At 39.8% G+C, this 26,400-nt stretch overlaps 1 protein-coding gene across 7 annotated transcripts in view; it reads right to left on the bottom strand.

Annotated features, from left to right (window-relative positions):
* The window catches only part of tcf7 (transcription factor 7), a 104,470-nt gene that overhangs the window by 30,645 nt on the left and 47,425 nt on the right, over window positions 1–26,400 (bottom strand). For 6 of the 7 annotated variants that reach the window (XR_004579633.2, XM_026929261.3, XM_034311455.2 and 3 more), the window contains exons 5-6: window positions 19,182–19,269; window positions 6,084–6,170 (exon numbers count right to left, since the gene is read on the bottom strand). Coding sequence is in view for 6 of the 7 variants with exons in the window: in XM_026929261.3 (XP_026785062.2) it covers window positions 6,084–6,170; window positions 19,182–19,269 (175 nt within the window). In the remaining variant the exon portion in view is untranslated. The remainder of the gene's footprint in view (window positions 1–6,083; window positions 6,171–19,181; window positions 19,270–26,400) is intronic. The other variant, XM_034311453.2, reaches the window with a different exon arrangement.

Below are 26,400 nucleotides of genomic sequence, written 5' to 3' on the forward strand. Positions count from 1 at the left end.
TTTCTGAATCCATTTATTTCTGTAAAGCTGCTTTGTGACAATGTCCATTGTTAAAAGCGCTATATAAATAAAATTGAATTGAACATTACACTACTGCACTCTGTTGTTGTGGGGTGTTCCAGATATGCAGTGGTTAGTACCTACCGAAAGTGGTCCAAGGAAGGACAACTGATGAACCGGTGACAGGGTCATGGGTAGCTAAGGCTCATTGATGTGCATGGGGCGTGAAGCCTAGCCCATCTGGTCCGATCACACAGATGAGTTACTGTAGCACAAATCGCTGAAAAAGATAATGCTGGCTTTGACAGAATGGTGTCAGAACACACGGTGCATTGCAGCTTGCTGCGTATGGGGCTGTGTAGCCTCAGACCAGTCAGAGTGCCCATGCTAACTTCTGTCCACCACCAAAGGTGCCTACAATGGGCATGTGAGCAACAGAACTGGATCATGGAGCAATGGAAGAAAGTGGCCTAGTCTGATGAATTCCATTTTCTTTTATATCATGTGGATGGCCAGGTGCATTTGAGTCACTTACCTGGGGAAAAGATGGTACCACGATGCACTATGGGAAGAAAGCAAGCCGGCAGGGGCAGTGTGCTGCTCTGGGCAATGTTCTGCTGGGAAACTTTGGGTTCTGGCTTTCATGTGGATGTTACTTTTACATGTACCACCTACCTAAACATTGTTGCAGACCAAGTACACCCCTTCATGGCAAGGATATTCCCTAATGGTAGTGGCCTCTTTCAGCAGGATAATGCTCCCTGCCACACTGCAAAAAATTGTTCAGGAATGGTTTGTGTTATATGACAAAGAGTTCAAGGTGTTGACTCCAAATTCCCCAGATCTCAATCTGATCGAGTGTCTGAGGGATGTATTGGACAAACAAGTCCGATCCATGGAGGCCCCACCTCAGAACTTACAGGACTTATAGGATCTGGTGCTAATGTTTTGGTGCCAGACACCAGAACACACCTTCAGAGGTCTTGTGGAGTCCATGCCTCGATGATTCAGTGCTGTTTTGGTGGCACAAGGGGAACCTTCACAATATTAGGCAGGTAGTTTTAATGTTATGGCTGATCGGTGTATGTGTAAATGGACAATATGGCAGCATTTACTTCCATTGTATGGCTTGGAGGACCTATTTGGTTGAAATGGGAGTCGCCATCTTGCAAACATGAGAGCCAGAATCTGAGCAATGTAAAAATGTAAAAAATGTAAAAAAAATGAGCAGTAGAGACCTTGGAGCTAGAGCATGCGCTGTAGCTACATATGAGTGACTTTGACAAGGGCCAAATTGTGAAGAACAGAGCATCTCCAAAATGGCAGGTGTTGTGGGGTGTTCGTAGTATGCAGTGGTTAGTACCTACCAAAAACGGTCCAAGGAAGGACAACTGGTGAACCTGGCGACAGGGTCATGGGTGCCCAAGGTTCATTGATGCGCATGGGGAGCAAAGGCTAGCCTGTCTGCCGATCCCACAGAAGAGCTACTATAGCAGTCACCATTTACACTCAACACAGCCTATTTTATTTGTTTTTGTCACTTACATTACACATACATATGTTACTAACATAAAAAAATTCAAATGTTACAGTAGCATAGTATATTATAAATTTCATAAATTACAGAAATTTCATAATGTCCATTTGGGAACCCCTGAATTATATAGTAAACTTATGTTAGAATTATATAGTAAACCCCTGAATTATATAGTAAAAATGTATAACATTCTGTTCTTTGATTAATTAAAAAAAAAACTGTAATCACTGGCATTTTGCTGTGGAGTAGAATTATTACTGAACTTAACATACCACCCCTTCATTCATTATTTTAATATAACAGCATGAATAGTCATGTTTTATTCCTTACTTATTAAACATCATTTAGTAATCCCATAACAAGAATACAGAAAAGCAGAAAAGGCACCAACATTTGCCATTCCAGGGTTAAAAACCATAATATAATGACTACTAGTTCTTAGTCTGTGAGTGAAGCTGCACTATATGGCCAAAAGTCTGTGGACACCTGACCATCACACCCATATGTGCTTTTTGAGCCAATCAGCCAATCATGTGGCAGCAGTAAGATGGATAAAATTATGCAGACATATATACGCCAACAGCTTCAGTTTACACTCATATCACACGTGGGGAAAAAAGTAAACTCACCGACTTTGAGGTTGACATGGTTGTTGGTGCCAGGTTGGCTGGTTTATCTCCTATCCCCTGATCACAAAACCCATTCTAAAGTAACTGCATTCCAGTTGGACAATGTAGTTGACTGCTATCTGAATACTGGCCATTTTTCAATGTAACATGTAAGTTTTCTATGTAAGTTTTCCTATTATTTACTTTTCTATATTCATTTATTTTTCATATAAAAAAGATCCCATTTCATACTTCATTAATATAAGCCTGTAAAAACATAATTTTCCTAAACTTCCTGGTCAAATAACCATTGTATCTTAGTAGTACAAGATATCTGAATAAGTTCACGTCATTTATTGAATATTGGAATCTCATTTGAGATCTGGATGCATGAGGACCCAGCACTACACACAAAATTTCATGAGTTCTTTGTCTGCTGCTGGGAACAAGGCAAACTACCACAGGACCTCTGTGACATGGTCATCGTCACCCTGTACAAGAACAAGGGGGAAAAGTCAGACTGCTCCAACTATCACGGAATAACCCTGCTTTCTGTTGCAGGAAAAATACTTGCAAGAGTACTCCTGAACAGACTGGTACCCTCCATTGCAGAAGAACTCCTCCCAGAGAGCCAGTGGGGCTTCAGAGCTAAAATGAGCACCACTGACATGGTATTTGTTCTCAGATAGCTCCAACAGAAATGTAGGGAACAGAACAAATGACTGTACATGAAGTTTGTAGATCTTACCAAAGCGTTTGACACTGTGAGCAGAAAAGGTCTGTGGCAAATCATGAAACAACTAGGATTTCCCCCAAAGTTCCTCAACATGATCATCCAGCTACATGAGGACCAGCATGGCCAAGTCAGACACAGCAATGACCTCTCAGAGCCTTCCTCAATAGGCAACGCCATAAAGCATGGCTACGTCCTCACGCAAACTCTCTTCACAATCTTCTTCAGCATGATGCTCCAAAGGGCCACAATAGACCTTGATGATGAGGATGGTGTCTACATCTGATACCGCACGAATGGCAGCCTGTCCAACCTGAGATGGCTAAAGGCCCCATGAAGACAGTGGAGCAACTCATCTGAGAGCTACACTTTGCCGATGATGCTACCCTTGTCTCACCCATGATGACTGTTCTGCAGCACATAACATCCTGCTTTGCTGAGGCTGCCAAGCTCTTCAGACTGAAGAAGACAGAAGTTCTCCACCAGCCCACACCTCAAGAAGATTACCACCCTCCCCGCATCACCATTGGTGAGTCAGAGCTGAAGACTGCCCACCAGGTCAGCTACTTGGGGTGCGTCATCTCCTCAGATGGCAAGGTCGATAGAGATTGAAAGCAGACTGGCAAAGGCAGACAGCGCATTCAGCAGATTGTAGGAAAGCGTTTGGAACAACAAACATCTGAAGAAAGGCACAAAGATCAGTGTGTACAGAGCCGTTGTACTGACCACCCTCCGAGTCGTCACTTACCATCACCACCTGTGTCTCCTTGAGCGCTTCCATCAGCACTGCCTCTGTACCATCCTCAACATCCACTGGAATGACTTCGTCACCTACACTGAAGTCCTCAAACAGGTGAAGATTACCCGCATCAAGGCCATGCTGCTGTGGTGGGAAGGGCACATCTTCCGGATGGAGGATCATCACTTACTCAAGATGTGCTGTATGGCGAACTCACCACTGGCCACTGTGACAGAGGGGCACCGAAAAAGAGGTATAAGGACTCCGAAGAAATCCCTTGGTGCCTGTCACATTGACCACTGCCAGTGGTCTGCTCTAGCCTCTGATCACGAGGTCTGGAGACACACCATTCACCAAGCTGTCTCATCCTTTGAGAACACACGCAGGGCTGGTATTGAGGACAAAAGGAGACAGAGGGTGAACTGTGTCACTGATTCTTTAATGATGTCATATTTGATATAGGGCACTACATAAAGTGCTTTGCACAAGTATTAACCCCCTAGAACTTTTCCACATTTTCCACATACATGCTCGAACTGAAATGGACTTAACTGAGATGTCATGAATCTACATAAGATAGACCATAATAATAAAGTAGGGGGAAAAAATCAATACAGCTTGAAAAATTGCCCACAAATAAAAAAAAAAGTAAAAATTGTGACTGCCTCAGTAATCATCCCCCTTGGTGTAAATCCCTAAAATAGTTCTAGTGCACATAATTAGTTGAATGAAGTCTATTGTGTGCAATGACATTGTCATGTGATCTCAGTATTAATACACCTGTTTCTGAAGGACCCAGAGTTTTTCTGAAGGACCCAGAGAAGATATTAGTCAATATATTAGTCAACCAAGATACAAGGAGGACTTCAGGTAGGCAATTCTTCAGATTTGACTTTTTTTCAGGTCACAGCAACTAATAGAAAAATTAACTGTGTGACAATAAATCAAGAATTACCACTTGGTCATGTCATAATTAACATGTTGTTTGTTAAGAAAAAGCAGCAACTATTGTTTCCCTTTCATAAGCAGACCAAATCATAAGACTTACCTTCCTGTTTCAGTGGATAATCTTACCTAGATACTTGGCGCCTTGTACATCCTGAGGTTCCTGAGGAACTGTGGGTGTCACTATAAAGCTTGTCCCATGGTCATCTCAGCATTCATATTCATATTCAATATAATCATACCAGACATTTATCTGTATCCTTTTAACAAATTTAGTTTTGTCTACCTGCCTCTTGGCTACTTGGCTCTTTATTATAATGTTCAAAATCCTCCTATCACTTAGAACAGGTTTTCTTCTTCATGCCATCTCAGAAAGTTCTTTTGTTCCACTATCAACTTCAGGATTGCTCATTAAGAATCTGTAATTTTCTGGATTTCTGTAAAGCTGATTTGCAAAAATATCTATTGTTAAAAGCACAATTTAATTTAATTGATATAAAAATTATATACTCAAATAAATCTCAAAAAATTATACACTTGTGCAAAAACAATGATTTCATGGCAGAGCTGATGTCTAATGTGAAAAGCCACAGCAATGGTTTGCAGGCGCTTGCAAGGCTGGAGTGCAGCCATTCAGCAACTAAAACATTGGGTACACAGATGCTTCTTCCTTTCATCATCCAACAAAAGACAAACCACACAGAAAGCAAGAGCCTTACACCCAGCATTCAATTTACTTACACTAATCTTTTAATACTGTGTATTTCCAGTTCCCTTTTTCCTAATCAAATAATTAATTTGTGAAGTATTATAAACCTCTCCCTTCATGGCTCTATATCTGAATATCAATATCTGACTTGGGATATTTAACGTGGTGTTGAGCCATTCTAAACTTAAAAATGTGATACTGTTTTAAGTCTACGTAGATTTAAGCCCTACAAATTGATACAGAAATTTAATGCCAGTAAAACTGTCTTGGTATATCACTGTCTTGGAATTATATCCCACAAATGATTTTGGTCTGATCTGATGCTTCATTCAACTTCTGGGAAGTTGGAACTCAGAATTACATCATTTTTGACCTTCAAGCATACTACAAAGTGGGGAAAAAACATGGATGCCTCTAGCCAGCTAACTGTGATGATTGAAGTATATTTAACACAGAATTGTATAATCAGTTACTCTTAGTACCATGTTGGTTTGACACCACACTTGGGGTTGACAAGACCTTCCCAAAATTCTTGATAGGAGTTCTGCGTTGTCGAACGCAGCATTAGTCTAGGTCTTAGACATGAGGGCTATGGTTTTGTAAGTCCCTCCATTTAAACCACGAATATCTGTGTTTATACAGACACTTCAGTGTAGTCTGTGAGCAATTATTTTATTAAAGCAATGTAGGGCACATACATGGCAAAAGCTTAGGCAAGCTAGGCTGGGCAGAAGTTGCACAGGCAGGCTATGGGGGGTAATAGCACTTTTAGCTGAAACCTCAGACTCTGATGGTTTCAGCTGATACTGTACCTGGAATAGGAGGAGTTGCTGGCGAGACTGGAAGAGTAGGGCTGCCTGAAGCCACACGAGGAGAGTGGATAGACAGGCTGACTTTGCCTGCAGGTAATTGGGAGGTGGGGTAGGTAAGGTAAGGTTTGGGTGACCTTCTAACCACGCTTTTAGTGGTTTCAGGTTTACGTATGATGGCTAAATGTATTAACCCACAAAACTTTAAATGCCTTTTATATACTGAATTCTAGATATCCACTCTATACATACACACTCACCAACCACTTTATTAGAATCATCTGTTCATTCATGCAATTATCCAATCAGCCAATTATGTGGCAGCAGCATAATGCATAAAGTCATGCAGATACAGGTTAAGATCTTCAGATAATGTTCACATTGAGCATCTGTGACCTAAGTGACTTTGACTGTGGCTTCATTATTTCAGAAACTGCTGGTCCCCTGGGATTTTCACACACAACAGTCTAGAGTTTACAGATAGAATGGTGAGAAAAACAAAAAAACATCCAGTGAGCAGCAGTTCAGCAAAATGCTTTGTTGATGAAAGACTTCAGAGGAGAATGGCCAAACTGGTTTGGGCCAACAGGAAGGCTACAGTAAGTCAAATAATGCTAGTTACAAATATAACTGTGGTTTTATGAAAACCTATTCTCTCATGCGCATACTCATATGGAGATCATTACCAGAAAGTCATATGACAGTGACATAGTACTTACTATAAATACCCTAATGTAACTGTGGCAGGTAGGGGGCATGGTTTAGCATGAGTCTGCAGCAGAAGTGTGCGGGAGTGAGCAAATTAAAGTTCCACACCTGTCTCTCATATTGCAGATGCTTATGCTGGTTTTCTTTCTTTTCTCTTTCTCTCAATGAGTATGGCTGATGTGTGTGTGGGTATGTGTGTATATGGGTGACAGGAGCTGAACTGAAACAAAGTGGGCCACTCAAAAGCCTCTGATTTTCTGTGTGTGACTGCGAAGCTGAACTGAAGTGGACCGAGCTGCTGGAAAGCTGCTGGTTTTCTATTTGTTTTTTTTTCTGTGGTTTGCCTTTTTTCGTCCCTGTGCAGAGGCATGTTTCGCACTGGTGCTGAAACATGGGAGGAAGCAGCTCAGAGAATGTCGTCACAAAGACATTCAGGCCCTCCTGATGGGTGAAGCCCACCTGGCTGCCCATAGTCTGTTCACAAATGCCCAGCGACTCCTGGACACCTGCAAATGCTAGCTGCAACTGGACCCTGCCTGAGCAGAGAAGGTCATCAAGCTGGTGGCACTGGAGCAGTTTGTCCATCAGCTGCTGGCCAAAATGTTGGAGTGGGTCCAGTGCCACCAACTGGACTCAGTGGCCATCCAGCACACCAAGGACCACATGTCCGTGTACGCAGACTCAGGGACACTGTGACCCTGCCTGCCTGCCTGCCTGCTTCCAGGACTCCTCCTACCCCGGCACCATGAAAGAAGAGACTGCCACTGCCTGCAGTTCCCCAGAGTTCAGCAGCCCCACCTTCCAGAAACATTTAATGTGCTTACAGAGGCCTGTAGGTCAAATGATGTAAGTCTTGTCTTTTTTTCTTCATATCTGAGCATTAAGAATTTTCTGGGATGCCCACTCTTGGGAAGATTGGCAACTGTCTTTAAGGTTCTCCATTTGTAATTGTCCATTTGAATTTCAAATTGTTTGGTGATTATAGCCGTTCCCAGATTGATGAGCAGTAACAATTGCTTCTCTGAGGTCATGGCTAATGTCCTTTCTTCTTGGCATGATGTAGACACAAACCTGAATGCTCCAGAACATCAAAATGCCAGAAGGTCTGCTTTTATAGAGGTGGTCACATTTCTTGTTGATCAACTAATCTTGAGCATTTCATTAGTAACACCTGGCTGCTAATTACTCTCCTAATGATTGTGGAAGTAGGGAGAGTGTACTTATTTTTTTCCACCTGGTTTATGAAATCTATTGTGTTTTTGTCAGTACCTGAGGTTATTTGTTTGTTTATAGAAGTTGGTGAGGACCACACAATTGTTATTTAGGCCCTAATATATAAAAACCTAAAATTGAAGGAGTATGTACTTTCTATTTCCCATGACTGTATAAGGGACAAAAAAATAAAATAAAAAGGTGGCAGTTATTCCCCACTTTTCCCACCCAGTAATCTTGGGAATGGATTGGCCTGGGACTCAGTCAGGAATCTTACTAGTGAGAGTAACATTGGGAACCAGGGTTTTGCTGGCTACATCAGTGCTATGAGCAGAATTATGTGGTTCTATTGCTAGATCCTGTGGGTCTAGTCATGGTCTAGTGTGTCCTGACCCAGAGGGCCATTTGATTTCATTAGAAAGAACCATGCTTGAAAGCGAGTTGACATAGCATCAGCAAAGAGGACTGCCTGTGCTTGAACTTTTCCCAGATATGCTGCACCACCTCTGGAGATGTCACTTTCCTGGACATATGCGCTGTTTGGCTAGCGCATCTGCTGCTCCATTGTGTAGAGCAGGCAGATGAATTGCCTTCAGTGAGGCTAATCATGGGTGAGTCCACTTGGAGTTTCTGTGTGAAGTAGAGGTTGTTTGTATTATTAGCCAAGGCCTTCACCATGGAGTACTAGCACCACATATTAGCCAAGGCCTTCACCATGGAGAAACCTGCCACATAACTGTTCATCTAATCTTTACACTGAGGTACACTGATTATGTTTTGACTGGTGAGTGAAAAAACCTTCGGGCTGCAGCTTGAGTTACTGTGTCCAACCCTAATTGAGACGCCACCATTATAAGTTTGGTGGTCACAGCTGATTTGAAGCTAGCTGGCTTGTCTGTGAGTTGCTAGATGCTGAACCAGGTCCAGTACTAACTGCTGACCAATCTGACAAAGTGTAGTGCGGCTTTAGAGGATAGAAAAAAACTGTAGCTCTGAACGAAGTCACAAGTTGCACAGGACAGCTCTGAACCGTACAAGCCATCCTGGCATATATGATGCTAGTAGAGAAAAAGGAGCTGTATTGACATTTCATTTAGGTACTTATAGTAAGAAGAAGAAGAAGCCTTCTGTCACATATACTTTAGGGCACAGTGCAATTCTTTTCTTCGCATATCCCAGCTTGTTTGGAAGTTGGGATCAGAGCACAGGGTGCTCGCGCAGAGCCATGATGCCCCTGGAGCAGAGAGAGTTAAGTGCCTTGCTCAAGGGCCAAACACTGGCAGCTTGGCAGTACTAGGGCTGGCGCTTTAACCCATGACCAGCAGTAAAGCATCACAGAACACACAACACACCTAAACTTGAGGCAGATGGGATATGACAGCAGAAGACCTCACTGGGTTCCACTGCTTGTAGCCAGGACCAAGAATCTGAGTGTGGCAGCAGGGGCGTGGTCAAGCGTCAGCTGTGGACAGAGAGAAGGCGGGTCGAACCAGCAGGTAATGCATGATGATTCTCACCTGCGTCTTATTACGGCCAGTTTACTTATTTGTGTCTCTTTGTGCTTTCAGTGACTCCCTTTATCAGCAAGAGAGAGAGAGAGAGTGGTATAGCTGGCGGACCTTGCAAGACACACACGCACATGCGCGCGCACACGCACACACACGCACACACACACACACGCCGAGGAGCGTATGAACTTGAACTTGACAGAGTGAAAGCTGCGAGGACGGAACTGAGTGGTTGGAAGTGTGCTGAAAAGGGTGGACTATATAAACATGAGCCCGGGGCTTGGCTAAAATTCTACCTACCACCCCAGTCTTCCTCCACACCCTCACATACCAATGTTCTACACTGAGGTTACAGTGGGAACTGGCTCAATGAATCTAGACACGTGAAGATTGGAAAAACATTGCCTGATCTTTTTCCAATCTTCGACTGTCCAGTTTTGATGTGAACATGAAACTCTTGACCTGTATCTGCATGGTTTCATGTATAGCACTGGTGCCACATTGGCTGACTGAATAACTGCATGAATGAGCAGGTGCTGTATATAGCACTTTTAATTTTGAGTTATATAGTGTTTTACATGATAGCCCTTTAAATTACACATTACAAAGAGTGATTTATGATTTAAAAAGTTTCTGCAAGGCTTCCTTTAGGCTGAAATTTAGATGGGATATGGCACATATTGAGAAGTTTAATGAATGGCAATGGACGAAACAAAGCAAGAAAACGTTCTACTGCCTGATAAGTCAAACATAATGTAAATTTCTAATTGAAAATGACCTTAAAACCTTAAATCCAGGATGCATAAAACATTTTCTACATTTTATAATGTATAGATACTTTTACTATATATTACTATTATTGCATATTTACATATGCAGGAGCACAGTCATTTAACACAATTTAACCTGATTTAACTAAGAACTCAAACAACTGCTTATACTGTGTAATTGTTCACATGTAAGAAGTAGAGTTCTTCAGAGGTTCCACCCAAGAATGGTCTGAGAAAAAGTCATTTTTTCTTCAGTTTATTTAATTCTTTTTCTCTCTATAAAATAATACAATAAATAAATAAAAGATATATAAGAACAGTTTTCCAATGTTCCACTGTACAAATGAATTTATTTTATGAAAGGATTAATACCAAAAATTCAGCTAAATTTCAGGGAGGAAAACAGAATCAACAAGTAGTATAAGTAGTCCAGTTGTAACTATGTGTGGTGTGTTATACATGTTGGCCTGAGTCTTGTGACATATAAGACACGATTGTCAGGCACAATTTCACTTATCCTGAAACATATACGAGAGAACTCGACAATGTATTCAGAAGGTATTCAGACCTCATCACATTTATTTCATTTCGTTATATTACATTTATTTTATGGTCATTTATCTTTTTTATAACAATTTTTTTATAATAAATTAAAATTTGTAAACTTTTTAATTCATTTTTTAAAATCACATATATTACACAGATATTCAAATCATTTTCTTGTTGAGACAACTTGATTAAAGTTTACCGGTTGTTGTAAACTCAGCTGATTTGGCATGATTTGAAATGTTACACATCTGTCTATATAAAGCCCCACACCTGACAGTGCATGTCAGAGCAAGAATAAAGCCATGACATCAAAGGAATTACCTATATACCTACAACACAGGATTGGCGTAGATCTGAGGAAGTGTACCAAAATATCCCTGTGCACAGTGCATGGTCCATGAAGATATGGTTTGCCAAGGCTGGAATGGAAGAACTGGAGTGGCCTGCACAGAGCCCTGACCTCTATCCCATTGAACACCTTTTGGATGAACTGGAATGACGACTGCACCCCAGGCTTCCTCGCCTGACAACAGTGCCTGACCTCACTAATTCTCTTGTGGCTGAATGGGCAAATCCCAACAGCCACATTCCAAAATCTAGTGGAAAGCCTTCCTAGAAGAGTGGTTATTATATCAGCATAGGGGGGACTAAATCTGGAATGAGAAGTTCTAAAAAGCACATATGTGTGGGATGATCAGGTGTCCACAAACTTTTGGCTATAGTGTACTTCTCAGAGACACCAGATAATGTAAAAAGCTGTATCTGTCTTATTCTTCTAAATATGGGCCTTCAAAATGACCAAAAATGCAATATTCACATTTAAAAGTCATTCTGAAACACTTTTCAGATGCTCACAGAAAGGTCAGTACTGTACATACAGACTGAAAACTAGCTGGAGATTTATAGTACTTGATTCTGATGGCACTGATATCTTTTTGGATACCAAATAATGGTTCTACACGTAGGTTGTAAATTTAGGAAATTCATCAATTTTATTCGTATTTTGAAAAATTATAGAAAATTCCCTATGCTATATATCTCCATTTTCTTTTTTGTAGCTTGTGACATGTGTGGAATATAACCACCATGTTTCCTTCAGAAAGGACCACTAGGTTTAGAAATACAGGGATGCAAATATGGCTACAATTTTTGAGGAGTTTCAAGGATTTTGTAGAGGCAGCAGATGCAAGTGCAGATTTTATTGTAAAGGTGCAACACGAACAACCAAAACAGTGAAAACAAGAACTATAAACAAACAATGGCTAAAAGGTCAAAAGAGGCAGACTATGATCAAGGCTGTGGAATACATGATGACACGTATGCACAACAACGACAAAAGCTTAACAATGAAATATACAGAGACCAGGTCGTAAATAGGGGTGCTGATTAGGGTTAACACAAAACACGTGTGGGTGATCAATGGGACATGTGACATGGTCATGTGACATGCTGGGGCTGATGGGTAATGTAGTTCATTGCCGATTTTGTCATAACCAAGACAGAATCCCCCTTCACCCAACTTTAATGTGCAGCTCCCGACGCGCGAAACGACTTTGAGAGGGGGTCTTGGACAGCCAGACGAGACATTCCCAAGCTGATCAGGCTTCTTAGGAGTGCTACCCTTCACAGAGCTGCCAGGAGACGCGACGTCCAATCAGTGAAGCAGAGCATGTGGAGGGGTGGCGCAATGTCCAAGGCAGAGAACGAGCGCGGAGCAATGGCCACTGCGAAGCCAGCTGGGGGAGCAAAGTTCAATGCAGAACCAGAGGGGGCGCGATGTCCTCCACGAAGCAAGATGGGGGAGCGGTGTCCTCAGCAGTGCAAGGAGGCGGAACGACGTCCGCAGCCGAGCACGGAGGTGGAGCGGCGTCCTCAGCCGAGCACGGAGGTGGAGCAATGTTGTCTGCGGAGCAAGGGGGCTGAGGGATGTCCTGAGTTGGGCAGGTAGACTGAGTGACGGCCGTAGTGGGGCAGGAAAGGTGGTAGATGGTTATGGTTGGGTCAGCAGCCCCCCTTAAAAAATTTTCTGAAAGGGCACATGGTGTCGAGCCATTCCTGAGTGGCCTTGACCCAAGCTCCCCCTGTTGCTCCCCCAGCATGCGGTTCCTCTCTAAGAGGGCTTCCTGGACAGTGAAAAAATCTGCTGTATCAATGTTTCGGTCAAGCTTTCTGTCAGGGCTTTTGTAGAGGCAGCGGATGCAAGTGCAGATTTTATTGTAGAAGGTGCAACACAAACAACCAAAACAGTGAAAACAAAACCTATAAACATAAACAATAGCTAAAAGGCCAAAACAGGCAAACAATGATCAAGGCTGTGGAACACACAACAACATACACACAACAAAAGGTTGACAGTGAAACATACAGAGACCAGGATTTAAATAGGGGTGCTGATTAGGATTAACACAAAACAGATGTGGGTGATCAATGGGACAAGTGTCATGGTCATGTGACATGCTGGGGCTAATGGGTAATTTAGTTCAGTGCCGATTTCATCATTACCATGAGAAGGAGCATAAAATCCAATGTTGAAAAGCAACTAAGGACCTGAAATTTTGCATACATAAACTAATATCCTAGTACTATATGCACCCCCAAATTATACTTGCCAATGGGGCTGGCATCATTATGAAAAAAAATCAAAATTGTATAGATGTAAAAGGTCAATATTTATTCACAAATGTACATGTAATGTTAACATATTAAGTACTAGAGAGACAATAGCTCAGAGTAACAAGTGAAACCTGACTGATTCAAGCCTATTTAGATCTGACTACTGTGAATGTAACTTTCAAACTTTACATTACTATCTTCAAGGACTTTGCTTTTGATCTTGTATTGACTTCCCTGGCTTCCTGAGTCTGGTGCTAGAATCCCAGTCAAGATGTGTATGAAAGGCACCAAGCAAATCTTACACATCTAAGGTCACTTGAATGAGGGTAGGGGGCAATGTGGATGCAGGAATAGAGACATTTTCATTTTCTGAAGTTTCTGTCTCTAAACTCTTCTGTGCATCACCAAGTTCCCTTTTTGAATATGACAATTTTCTTTGTCATCTCAATTTGATGATCTTAAATAGTGACCGACCTATGGATGTAAAGCTTGTTGAAATTTTCAGCACCAAGTCCATGTAAACACATTCCTCTTTTGATGAGCTTTACATCGTGTGATGTAAAAGTTTTTGTTTGTTTTCATTCTCTATATAGTATAAAGAATGTTATATAATTTTTGACTTTCTTTTTTTAATTTTAAACCTTATATCTAAGAGTAGTAGCAATATCTGGTGTCCATAATGATGGGTAGTGTTGTCAGAACCAATGTTTGTAATAGTCTAGCAAATTTCAAGTCTCTCAATACTGATCTTTCTATGAGCATCTGAAAAGTGCTTCGGAATTTTCAGAAGATTTTGTGCAATTATTGCATTTTTTGGCCATTTTGAAGGACACATAATAAAGTCAGATACAGCCTTGCTGTGAGCAAATAAGGAGAAAACCATCTAGACTACATGAAAAATACACTAACAGCTTTGTAATCATTAAAAGTGAAGCCACCAAACAGTGAAGAAAGCTTAATTTGTTTTTTTTTTTAAAAATTAACATCATTACCTTCTACACATTGGATTTTAATGACCAATGGGCAGATCTTGTATGATCTTGTACATGTACTTGTATATGGCCGAAATGACAAAAACGCCACTTGAACTTGAACTTGAACTTGATCACTACAATATTTGAGAGCTGTCAGTGCTTTGTACCAAACTTTATGTACTGAAAGTTTTTGCAAATTCTGAGATCATAGTGCAACTATCTCTGGTTAAGTTGATACGGAATGACCCATCTGTACTTGGATTTGTTTTTTGTATGCCCCCAGAGATTCAGGGCTGCAAGAAATTTTTCATTTACAAAATGTAATAACAAATTGCAATTTGCAGGACATAAATGTATTCAACTCCTGAACTTCTACAGTTCCTCAGCTACATCACTCAAGTATATAATTAATCTCCACAAGATACTTTCTTTCTAATGTGACTGATTAACCTAAGGATATATCGTTTCAAATCAATGATGTTTTTCCCAAATCAAGGAACTACTGATTAGACAACAGTAGCCACCTAAATAATATTTTAGCACATTTAATTTGTATCTGTTTAGAATGCATTATCTGTTCATTCTGAAAAATGTATTGTATAATGTATCAAAAATTTTTTATTAAACAATTAGTTGGATTATTATTTAAAACATTCAGTGTCAAAATAACTATTTAAAATATTTCTTTGCAGCATTTCAACTAATACATTATCAACTAATACTATATACACAGCTCCTAACAAGGCATAATTAAATAATAGAACTACAGTTGTTGTTCACAACTCCACACATTTCATGTTACCATACATTTCCTGTGTTAAGTCAATTTGGCTATCTACTTTATTTTCATAGGAAGTCATTTCATAATAATAGCTAAGATATAAGAGCTTTTATTTACCATAACAGATTTTCAGTGGGTCAAAAGTTTACATACACTGTGTTAGCATTTGGCGTCATTGCCTTTTAATTGTTTAACTTGAATCAAACACTTGGAGTAGCCTTCCACAAGCTTCTCACAATACTCTTCTGGAATTTTTGCCCATTCCTCCTGCCAGAACTGCAGTAACGCAATCAGGTCTGTGGGCCTCCTTGCTCAGACATGCTTTTTTAGTTCAGTCTACAAATTTTCTCTGGGATTAAGGTCAGGGGTTTGTGATGGCTATTCCGATACTTTCACTATGTTGTCTTTAAACCATTTTAAAGTATACTTAGGATCACCGTTCTGCTGGAAATCCACTTGTGACCAAGTTTAACTTTGTCTGATGCCATGAGGTTTCGCTTCGGTATTTCTAGATAATCTTCTTTCCTCATGATGCCATTTATATTTTTAAATGCACCAGTCCCTTTTCAGCAAAACATGATGCTGCCACCCCCATGCTTCACAGTTGGGATGGTGTTCTTCAAATTAAAAACCTCACCTTTTTCCTCCGTACATAGCGCTGATCATTATATTATGGTCAATTTTTCATCTGACCAGAGAACATTTTTTCAGAAAACTAGGTTGTCACCCTGGTGATCAACTGGTGTTGGTCTTTCAGTAAGGGCTTCTTCCTTGCATGACAGCCTTTCAGGCCAAGGCAATGTAGGACTCTCTTAATGGTGATGTGGCAGCAGGGGCATGGTCGAGCATCAGAGACAGGTCGAACTGACAGGTAAGACATGATGATTCTCACCTGTGTCTGTAACTTTGTGCTTTCTGTGTTTTCTCCATAACCCACGGCTGAGAGTGAGAGACAATGTGCATGATCACTTGTCTCCCAAATCTTCCTCTACACTCTCCCACACCAGCGTTCTACAGGTAGACTCAAATACTTTGCTATTTGATGCTTCCAACTCCACCAGTTCCTTTGTTGTTGTCTTGGAATTCAGTTCAGCACCTTGAAACAAAATTTGTTCAACCCTGGGAGATAATTTGTGCCTTGTTTACAAATTATATTTGCATATAAAATGTTTGCATAGATGCTTGTGGTACCTTCAGTTGTTTGGAAATTGCGCCTAAGCGGAATTGGACTTATGGATGTCCACATTTTTTTCTGAGGTCTTGGCTGAGTTGCTTGGATTTTCCCATGGTATCAAGGGCAAAAGGGTACTGTCTCTAAAGGTATTCCCTTTTACAGCCACAGATATTCTCCCATTAACTCCCAATTATGATTATGATCTGAAGCTTCCTAAAAGACAATACATCAATTTCTGTTTACAGGGACAGTCAGCTTGATGTATGTAAACTTTTGACGCACTGGAATTTTGATATAGTGAATTAAAGTGAAACAAGTCTGTCTCTAATTGATTGTTTCAAAATAACCTCTAATGTAAACAATGTAGATCCCCTAATTGACTTGCTAAACAAAATGAATGGTAACAAGAAATGTGTGGAGTTGTGAAAAACTGAGATTCTATGTCTTTAGCCTAGGTGTATGTAAACTTTCGTACTCAATTGTACAATACAATATTACTGACATTATAAGATAAGATCTATCACAGCATGAAAATATTATCAAGTTATCAATATTAAGCTTATGTCCAACTACCCAATAATGAAATTTGTTACCAGCTGTTTTTATTATCAAATTTTATTGATTTTGTCAGTTTTTGCAGCCCTATTTTGGTTAAATCCCTACTTTATATTTTACAGTTGTAGAAAAGTAAAGATTTATAATTCCACTGTCCAGTGTTAACCAGAACATGGGTTCTCTTTTAAGACCGGATCTTCTCAAGGTTTCTTCCTTATGTCATCTCAGGGTGTTTTTCCTTGCCAATGATGCCTCTGGGTTGCTCACCAGGGCTCTAAATCTACAGTCCCCTCTGAAAGTATTAGAACAGCAAGGCCAATTCTTTTGATTTTGCTATACACTGAATTGGGTTTTAGATGAATATCAGAATTTCAGCTTTCATTTCCTGATATTTACATCTAGATGTGTTAAACAGCTTTTTCACATGATCAAAAATATTGAGACATGTAACTGACATGTGTTTCTTGCCCAGGTGTGCCCTGTTAGATTGACTGTTTAAGCAATTAATAGCTCTGAATGTCTACTCTTGGTTTGAGCCATGTGTTTCGCCTGTGAAGACCGCATTTGTTGCTAAAAAGGATGAACCAACATGTAGACCAGAGAGCAGCCTATGAGAGAAAAGCAAGCCATTTTGAAGCTGAGAAAAGAGGGAAAATCGACCAGAGCCATTGCACAAGCATTGGGCATAGCCAATAAAACAATCTGGAAGGTCCTGAAAGAGAAAGAAACCACTGGTGTACTAACAACCAGACATGGAACAGTTGGCCAAGGAAAACAATGATGAGAGAAACATTGTGAGAGCTGAAGAAAAACCCAAAAACATCAGTTAGTAACATCACCAGCAACTGCCACAGGGCAGGTGTGAAGGTATCACAATCCACTGTTCAAAGAAGACTTCAAGAGCAGAAATATAGAGGCCATATCACAGGATGTAAACCACTCATCAGCAGTAAGAATTGGAAGGACAGATTTACAGAAATGAGCCACAAAAGTTCTGGAACCAAGATTAATCTCAACTAAAGTGAGGGAAAAGGCCAACGTGTAGTGAAAGACTGGATCTGCTCATGATCCAACACATACGAACTCATCGGTCAAGTACAGTGGATAGGTTGTATCATGGTTTGGGCATGCATGGCTGCTTCTGGAATGGGCTCAATAATCTTTATTGATAATAAAACTCAGAAGTCAGAAGTCATTCTGTCTGCCAATTTATAGAAAAATGCATCCAATCTCATTGGGAATCTCATTGGGAGGAACTTCATCATGCAGCAAGACAATGAACCAAAACACTCTGTCAACACAAGAAAAGACTTCATTATGGGAAAAAGTGTAATGTTTTAGACTGGCCAAGTCAATCACCAGACCTTAACCCAATTGAGCATGCATTTCTCCTCCTGAAGAGGTCTGCTACCAAAGGTGCCATGTTCTAAATTGTTGAACACATCTAGATGTAAATATGAAAAAATGAAATCTGAAATTCTTATCTATCATCTCATAGTCATCTTTTGATCTCAAACCCAAATGTCTTCAGTGTATGGCAAAAACAAAAGAAGTAGCCTTGCCATTCCAATTCTTTTGACATTCTTTGAATGACTGTACATTCAGATTCTGTATAGCTGTTTTGTTATTGTTAAAAGCACTGAACAAACAAAATTTAATTGAAGTTGAACTGCTTTGCATGCATTTGCCGAAAGGTACCAAAAGAATCCTCAGCGTGTGAAAAACAAGATTTTATGATCTTGTGGAACCTAAATGCCAAAAGGTATATCTGGAGGAAGCCAGACACTGCTCTGTAGTAGCAGCATTGTGCTATGGAAATGTTTGTTAGCAGCAGGGACTGGAAAGCTTGTCAGGATCAAGGAGAAGATAAACTGATCAAAGTGTGGAGACATCCTTTAACAAAACCGACTCAACCAGCATTTATGACCTCCGACTGAGGTGAAAGTTCACCTACCAAAATGACAACCTTTGTCAAATATAGAAACAAACAAGGAAAAGCGCAGTGGTCTGAATACTTTTTGAATACATTGTGTAGGACTATATTTAGTATATACTATACATAAATGTATATGTACTGTATATTTATACAGCACCCAGGCTGTATAAATATCGAGGATGCAAATAATGTAGCTATTAAATGGAAGAGACCTGACTGACGAAGTCCTGAGCTATTACCTTGTCAAAAGCAGTGTAATTTGGGGTGTAGATTATTTAGGAAATGTTAGCTGAGGTACAAAACAAGATGTTTGGAACTTACCAACCCATGGATGGGGTTATTTGGCCAACTCCTCCTGAGGGCAGGGAATAGAAGCTTGGGAGATCATGAGGCTGATGTCTGTGAACACCTGTAACATACAGTGGGATATTGTGGATGAACTGATGGTGGATCATTATTAAAAAAATAGTGTTAACTTAGTAAGTATTTCCTTAGCAGAGTGGGAAGCTACTATGATGTTTGGCTCATATAACAGGTCAGTCACATCTCATCCTTGTTGGGGAGTCATTAGAAGAAAAGGAGAGCCCCCTGTTATAATACATGTGTGTGGTGACCAAGTGTAACTGGTCCTCACTGGAATGTGTGACTAAGTCACAATCAACTAAACTATCATTCAGACATCAAGATTTAAGATTCAACTGGGCATCTGTGTTGCGATTCTTACTCGTTTCAGCCTACCCAGTTACAGACAGTACAGCACAGACAGTACAGATCATACTTAGTACTCAGGATATAACATGTACTGCAAATAAGCAATGTCAAGATTCAAGTATCAAATATCAAAAAATTGGCCCCAGTGGCCAGTTCTTGCCAAGATACATAGAACAATCATCAAAAATCCACTTACACATTACACAGAGATGTGAATATAGGCCAGAAATCCTAGGACTAGTTCACAAAAGTATGTTTTGCATATTATGCAAATTAGCAAAAAAATCTAAGTGGTCAGGGTTAAATGGTTTTTCAGTTTTTTTTTTGTTTTTTTTTTTTGTAAGAACCCAAGGAATAAGTGGAAAAAAAGAATTTTGCTTGTAGGGCTCACGATTCATGAGTTATTGACTAAACCATAAAAACCTGCACTATACTGCCACCATGAGGCTGATTGGGCCCATCTTGCTTGCCTGAGTAGCGGGAGGGAGTACTACCTACTTACCAAGTTAGTAAAGCAGAAGAAGAAGAAGAAGAAGAAGAAGAAGAAATAAAGAGAGAAAAATCCTAAAATTTCCAATAGGGTACTTAGGAACAATTCCAATAGGGTTACAAGAACTTCATGCTTGGACCAGCACCTTTGATGCTTGGACCCCTAATAAGAAAAATCCTAACAAAAAGAATAGGGTTCCATGATACACCTTCCATGATTGGACCCCTAAATATAGCCACAAGTAGCAATCTGCTGGGGGCCAGGCACCATGTGTAGATTGCACCCCAAGTAGCTAGTTCTCCCCAAGTTGGGTACATCACTAAAGCAACCATAGATGATCCTACTATTAAAACTTCATGATGGTAGCTTAATGAGAAAACTGTGTGCTGCAATGTGATTGGCTGATGGCTGCCATGTTTTTGAAGTAACCTATTCAAGAGTAGCAATCCACATAGAGATTAGCATAGCAATGCAGTACAACAAATTTTAGCTTGATTGGACTTGCGGCCTGAGAAACAGTTGTTTGAATCTAACTCCACCCCAATTAAAATCTGTAAGAAAAACTTTGGAGAACTGTAGGAGTGCATCATGACACCACATAGATGAAGAACATACTTGCTGATTGAGATTGTAAAAATAATTTGATTCAAAGGTTTACATGGTGAATAAACCTTTGTTTAATTGATTTTTTTGTAAAAATTAACCCACCTTTTTCAAACAGATTAAAATTTCATTCAGATTGGCCCCACTTGGTTTAGTCTATCCTGATTATTTACATTTACATGCAACCTAATAATCTGATAAATAGAAGAATGATAATCATGTAAACCTTTACATTCGATTACAATCAAAATCAGTAATTATTTTCTGTGCAGGCACGTTTGGGTTGTCACATGCTCCCTGTGGAAAAAGATTATTATGTAGGAGAATATTGTGTTAGAGATTTTAATCTGTTTAAAATAACCATGAATTGGATTGGCAATGCAATGGATGTTTAACTAACAGTCTGACACAGATGCAGGATTAGGATTGACCCCAGTAAAGTTCAGCATTTTCATCAGACATTTACTTAGGTTGTAGTTAGGGGGCAGTCGTGGCCTAATGGATAGAGAGTTGGACTTGCAACCCGAAGGTGAACCTGAAGGTTGTGGGTTCAAGTCTCATGTCCGGCAGGGATTGTAGGTGGGGGGAGTGAATGACCAGCGCTCTCTCCCACCCTCAATACCACAACTGAGGTGAGACCCTTGAGCAAGGCACCGAACCCCCAACTGCTCCCCGGGCGCCGCAGCAAAAAAATAAAAAAAAGGCTTCCCACTGCTCCAGGTGTGTGTTCACTACTGTGTGTGTGCACTTGGATGGGTTAAATGCAGAGCACAAATTCCAAGTATGGGTCACCATACTTGGCCACAAGTCACTTCACTTCAATCAATTAAAAAGCAGGGCTAAAGGTAGAAACTTTGATAAAGCCTTTATTCTGCATGTCATTATTCCCAAACCATGGCTTTTAATATTGGTAACTTTAGAAGCTTAGTAAAGGCCTTACATTGTTTTACTAATGGATAATGTGTGCATTTTGTCATATTTTCTTCAAACAGAGCTTATGCCTGAATTTCAGGCAAATGTGAATGAATAAATTAATTCTACTGTTCACAAGATCTTCTTCTTGCTGTCCGTTCAATAATCACACTTGGATAAATGTGTCATGAGATAGGAAATAATTTAAAACATGTTAAAAACACTGGCAGGGGACTTCCAGTTTGTCAATGTGAGGGTAAGACACATGACAGCAGAGCTCCTGACCTTTTCTGATAATATATAATTTAATAGCACTTTTCAAGGCATCTAAATCATCCTTATAGGTATTAAAGTGGAGCTTGCCACAACTGCATTGATATAGCAAGATGAGTAAAAATTAGTAGCAAATGCCCTGCTGACAACGCGAACCAGCATCGCTCGCAAGTTAGCCACAATGGCTAGTACAGGAAAGTCTGAAGAAGCCCCTTCAAACAATGACGGTGTTTCCATGAGTCAGCTAGTAACAGAGCTGACAAAACAACGAGCTTCGATAAAGGAAGATATTTCTGCCCTGTTTCAAGACTTGATTGTACCACTTCAAGAATCTGTGAATGCATTAATGGAGACTATGACAAGTTTCCAGTCCCGCTCATGTGCAACAGAATCACTGGCAGGTAATAACTTCAACGCACTGGCTGCTGCCCAAACAATTATCAAAACTCTGCAGGAACAAAATGCGACACTTTTAGACAATTTAGACAATTTTAGACAAATGACAATTTTAGTTGATGACTTGTAAAACTGGTTGCGAAGAGCAAATCTCAGGATCATAAATGTTACAGAGAACAGTGAGAAAGGCCTGCCTATAGCTAAGTTTGTGTCCAAGATGCTAATGGAAGTCACGGGTCAAGATGGTCTTGAAAATTCTCCTGAACTGGAGACATCGATACATGGACCTCTGGGCCAAAAACCTCAGGAAGGATGACCTCCTCATCCACTAGTTGTGTGTTTTCCTAGTTTCCAGGAGAAGGAAAGAGCGCTAAGACAGCATGAGGCAAAATACAATGGATCTACTCTGAGAACCTATCCAGACATCACCACCGCTCTCACCATTAAACACGATGCCTTTAAAAATGCTGCTGTACCAGAAGGGAATGCGTTTTCGATTGCTTCATCCAGCACAACTGCGAGTTCACTGCAAAGATGAAAAATTTGTTTTCAACATGCCTGATGAAGCTCAGCAGTTTTACGATTGACGGGTTGCTACATGGGAATAACCCTTGATATGGCAACAATGTTGTGAATTACAGAAGAGCCATGCTATATATTGGGTAGGCCTAATACAGTACAATGACTGGAAGAGTGTATTTGGGATAATGTTTGCTTTTTGTCATAGGGCTATCTAAATGTTGTTCTCTGAGTTGACATAACTGAAATGCTCTGTTCTCATAATTCATTGAATATGTTACTAGCTCTATGTTTCATGTCAGGTGTAAGGTTTAAATGCTTTTTTAAGTAGTAGGCCTACTATATTATCTAATGCACTCTGTTTAAGTAACTCTCGCCAGTTAATATTCCATTCAATGTTATTGATGAGGAGAAACTCTATCGCTGAATAGGCTATAAATGATGCTCTGCATTAGTGTTATATTTACTAATGTGGTACTGGGTTTGTTAACAATGCTAGGGGTCTGCTTATATACCCTTATATATTTATATACAATATAGAATATAAAATATAGATTTTTATATTCTATGCCTGGCTTCACTTGTTTAACTATGTCGGGAGCCCTGTGGAAAAGGAACGCAAGGACATGGACTATCGGGAGTCAAGTGATAGTTATGAGCTGCGGTTTGTCTTTGTTCAATGGACATATCTAGAATGTATTATGGTTTCTATCTGTTGTAGGGTTTTACCATCTGAAGTTGTTCTTCCCCCCCCTTTTTTCCCTTCTCCTTCCATATCTCTGTAGTCACAGCATGCCAGCGCATAGACTTCTTTAAAAACAAATTGAAATTTTTTTTGGCAAATTATTTATAATGATTAATAATGGCAGGTACTGGGAATACAATGACAGGTACTGGAGGGTCAGCAGTATGCTTTCTTAGTTGGACCATCAGATGTTTAAATAGGCCAGTGAAGAGAATTTGAAGAAATTAAACCCAGAAACAGCCTTTTTACAAGAAACACACTTACTCACAGATGACCAGATGATCTGTTACCAGACTTAAACACTTATCACCTTATATTTTGTAGAGATCTGAACTATGTGATGGATACAACTTTGGATCGTTCAAACCCCAAAATTGTACCCCTCTTGAAAATGTTTCAAACTCTTGCAGTATGACTCAAATTGGCTGTGTGGATCCATGGAGATTTTGAAGTGAAGTGAAGTGACTTGTGGCCAAGTATGGTGACCCATACTCGGGGCAGCAGTGGGCAGCCTTTTTTTTTTTTTTTGCTGCGGCACCTGGGGAGCAGTTGGGGGTTCGGTGCCTTGCTCAAGGGTCTCACCTCAGTCGTGGCATTGAGGGTGGAAGAGGGTGCTGGTCATTCACTCCCCCCACCTACAATCCCTGCCGGACCTGAGACTTGAACCCACAACCTTCAGGTTCACCTTCGGGTCCGACTCTCTATCCATTAGGCCACGACTGCCCCCAATTTTATTTCCTGACAAAAAAATAATTGTTGAATCAGTCCACGCCCCCTTAAGTCTTGATGCTTGTTTTTCATATAACTATCCACTGAGGCCTGTTTGGAGGCTAAACACAACTTTACTTTCAGAATCGGTCTTTTGCCAATTCATGTTACAGCTTTCTTGTAACAAATAAAACGGATTCTATATCACCATCATTACTGTGGGAGACATTTAAGGCTGTAATAAGGGGGAAATAATTTCATACTATGCCTTATGTAATAAAGTAAAGAAACAAACACAAGAGAAATTTATTGACTCTATACAGAAAATTGACTGACAATAATTGACCATCAGACAAAAATTGAGCCTTAAAACACTATATGATTTATTATCAAGAGATAAAACCGAGTGTGAACTGGTACGTGCTATGGTCAATGAACATGGTGGAAAAGCAGGTTGCCTTCTCACTCAACAATTAAAAATTAAATCATTATCGCAGCTTACATCTAAGATTAGAAAAGCATCTCAAAAAATTATAGTAGACCCCCAAGAAATTAATTTCATTTTTCAAAAATACTACTCAGATTTGTTTGCATTTCCACATGACTTTTTTTGTCGACATTCCTGGGTAACGTGAGCTTCCCCACAGTTAAACAAGACCAAAAGATCAATCTGGACCAAACTTTACAACTTCAGGAAATAGAGGATTCAATTAAGGCCATGCAGTGTGGTAAAGCCCCAAGGCTGGACAGTTCTTCTTCCGTTGAGTTCTATAAAAAAAAATTTCCCCAAAATTGCCTCTGCTGATTCTTAGTATGTTCAATCATTCCCCTGAACAGTCAAAACTATCACCAAGCCTTACACAAGCTCATATCACAGTTCTCCTTAAGCCAGGTAAAGACGCCCTAGATTGTAGTTAATATAGGCCTATCTCTTTATTGAACGTGCATGTCAAAATATTATCGAAAATATTGGCCTTCAGGATAGAAAATATAATACTAGATATAATTTCACAGGACCAGACAGGCTTTGTTAAGGGACAGCACTCCTTTATTAATAATCAATAACTTCTTAAAGTTGTGCATTCTCCTTCGTCTGAGAGTAGTCCTGAGGTGATTATTTCTCTAGACGCAGAGAAAGCATGTGATAGAATTGAATGGAATTACTTACTTGTGGTATTGGACAAATTTGGATTTGGCCCAAAATTTATTTCCTGGATTCGCTTGCTTTATTCCCACCCAAAAGCAGCTGTAGTCACGAATAAGATATATAGCATTTCTCTTTGTCCCGGGGCACACAGCAAGGGTGTCCCCTTAGCTCTTTGCTATTTCTTTTGACTATAGAGCCACTATCATTAATAATTAGATCTTCTACCAAGGGTATTAATAGAATGGGTGTCGAATATAAGGTTTTGCTTACATGCTGATGATCTCTTACTAAATTTATCTGACGTATTATCATGTGTCTCTGACGTGAAAATACTAGAAGATTATGGGTATTTTCATGTAATAAACTAAACTTTTTAAAAAGAATATGCTTCCCTATTAATTATATGGCAGATCAGATCTTGGATACATGCCCTTTTGCATATCAAAATCAGGATTTAAATACTTAGGAATTAATATCACTCGCTCATACTCTTTTTTTGTTTAAAGCCAATTACAATCCTATACCTAAAAACTTGAATCTGAATTCCAATGATGAAGTGTTATACATCTATCTCTAGCTTGTAAAGTCAATTGTGTTAAAATGAACGTGCTTCGCAGATTATTGTATTTATTTCAGATCATTCCAATCTTTTTGCAAAAGTCCTCCTTTAAATCAAGTAATAGGTTGCTGTCTACTTTTATATGGGGGCAAAAAAAACAAGAATATGTAAAGAGTCTCTTAAGAGACAAATAAAGATGGAGGGTTGGTGCTCCCAAATTGAATAAACTACTACTGGGCAGCAAACTTACAAAAAAGTGTTTATTGTTTCCAGTCTCCAAATAAAGACTGGTGTGTAACAGAGGCTAAATTATGTAAGTAATATAAAGTCATGTGAAAAAATAAGTAGATCTCATGGAAATTGTTGGCTTTTCTGACATATTTGGACAAGCAAACATTTGATCATCGTTGAAACAGTGCCTATTAATAAAGTTGATACACTCTATCAAATAAAATTGACATTTTGTAGTAATTTTCA

Source organism: Pangasianodon hypophthalmus, chromosome 15 (assembly GCF_027358585.1).
Source record: "Pangasianodon hypophthalmus isolate fPanHyp1 chromosome 15, fPanHyp1.pri, whole genome shotgun sequence".
NCBI lineage: Eukaryota > Metazoa > Chordata > Actinopteri > Siluriformes > Pangasiidae > Pangasianodon > Pangasianodon hypophthalmus.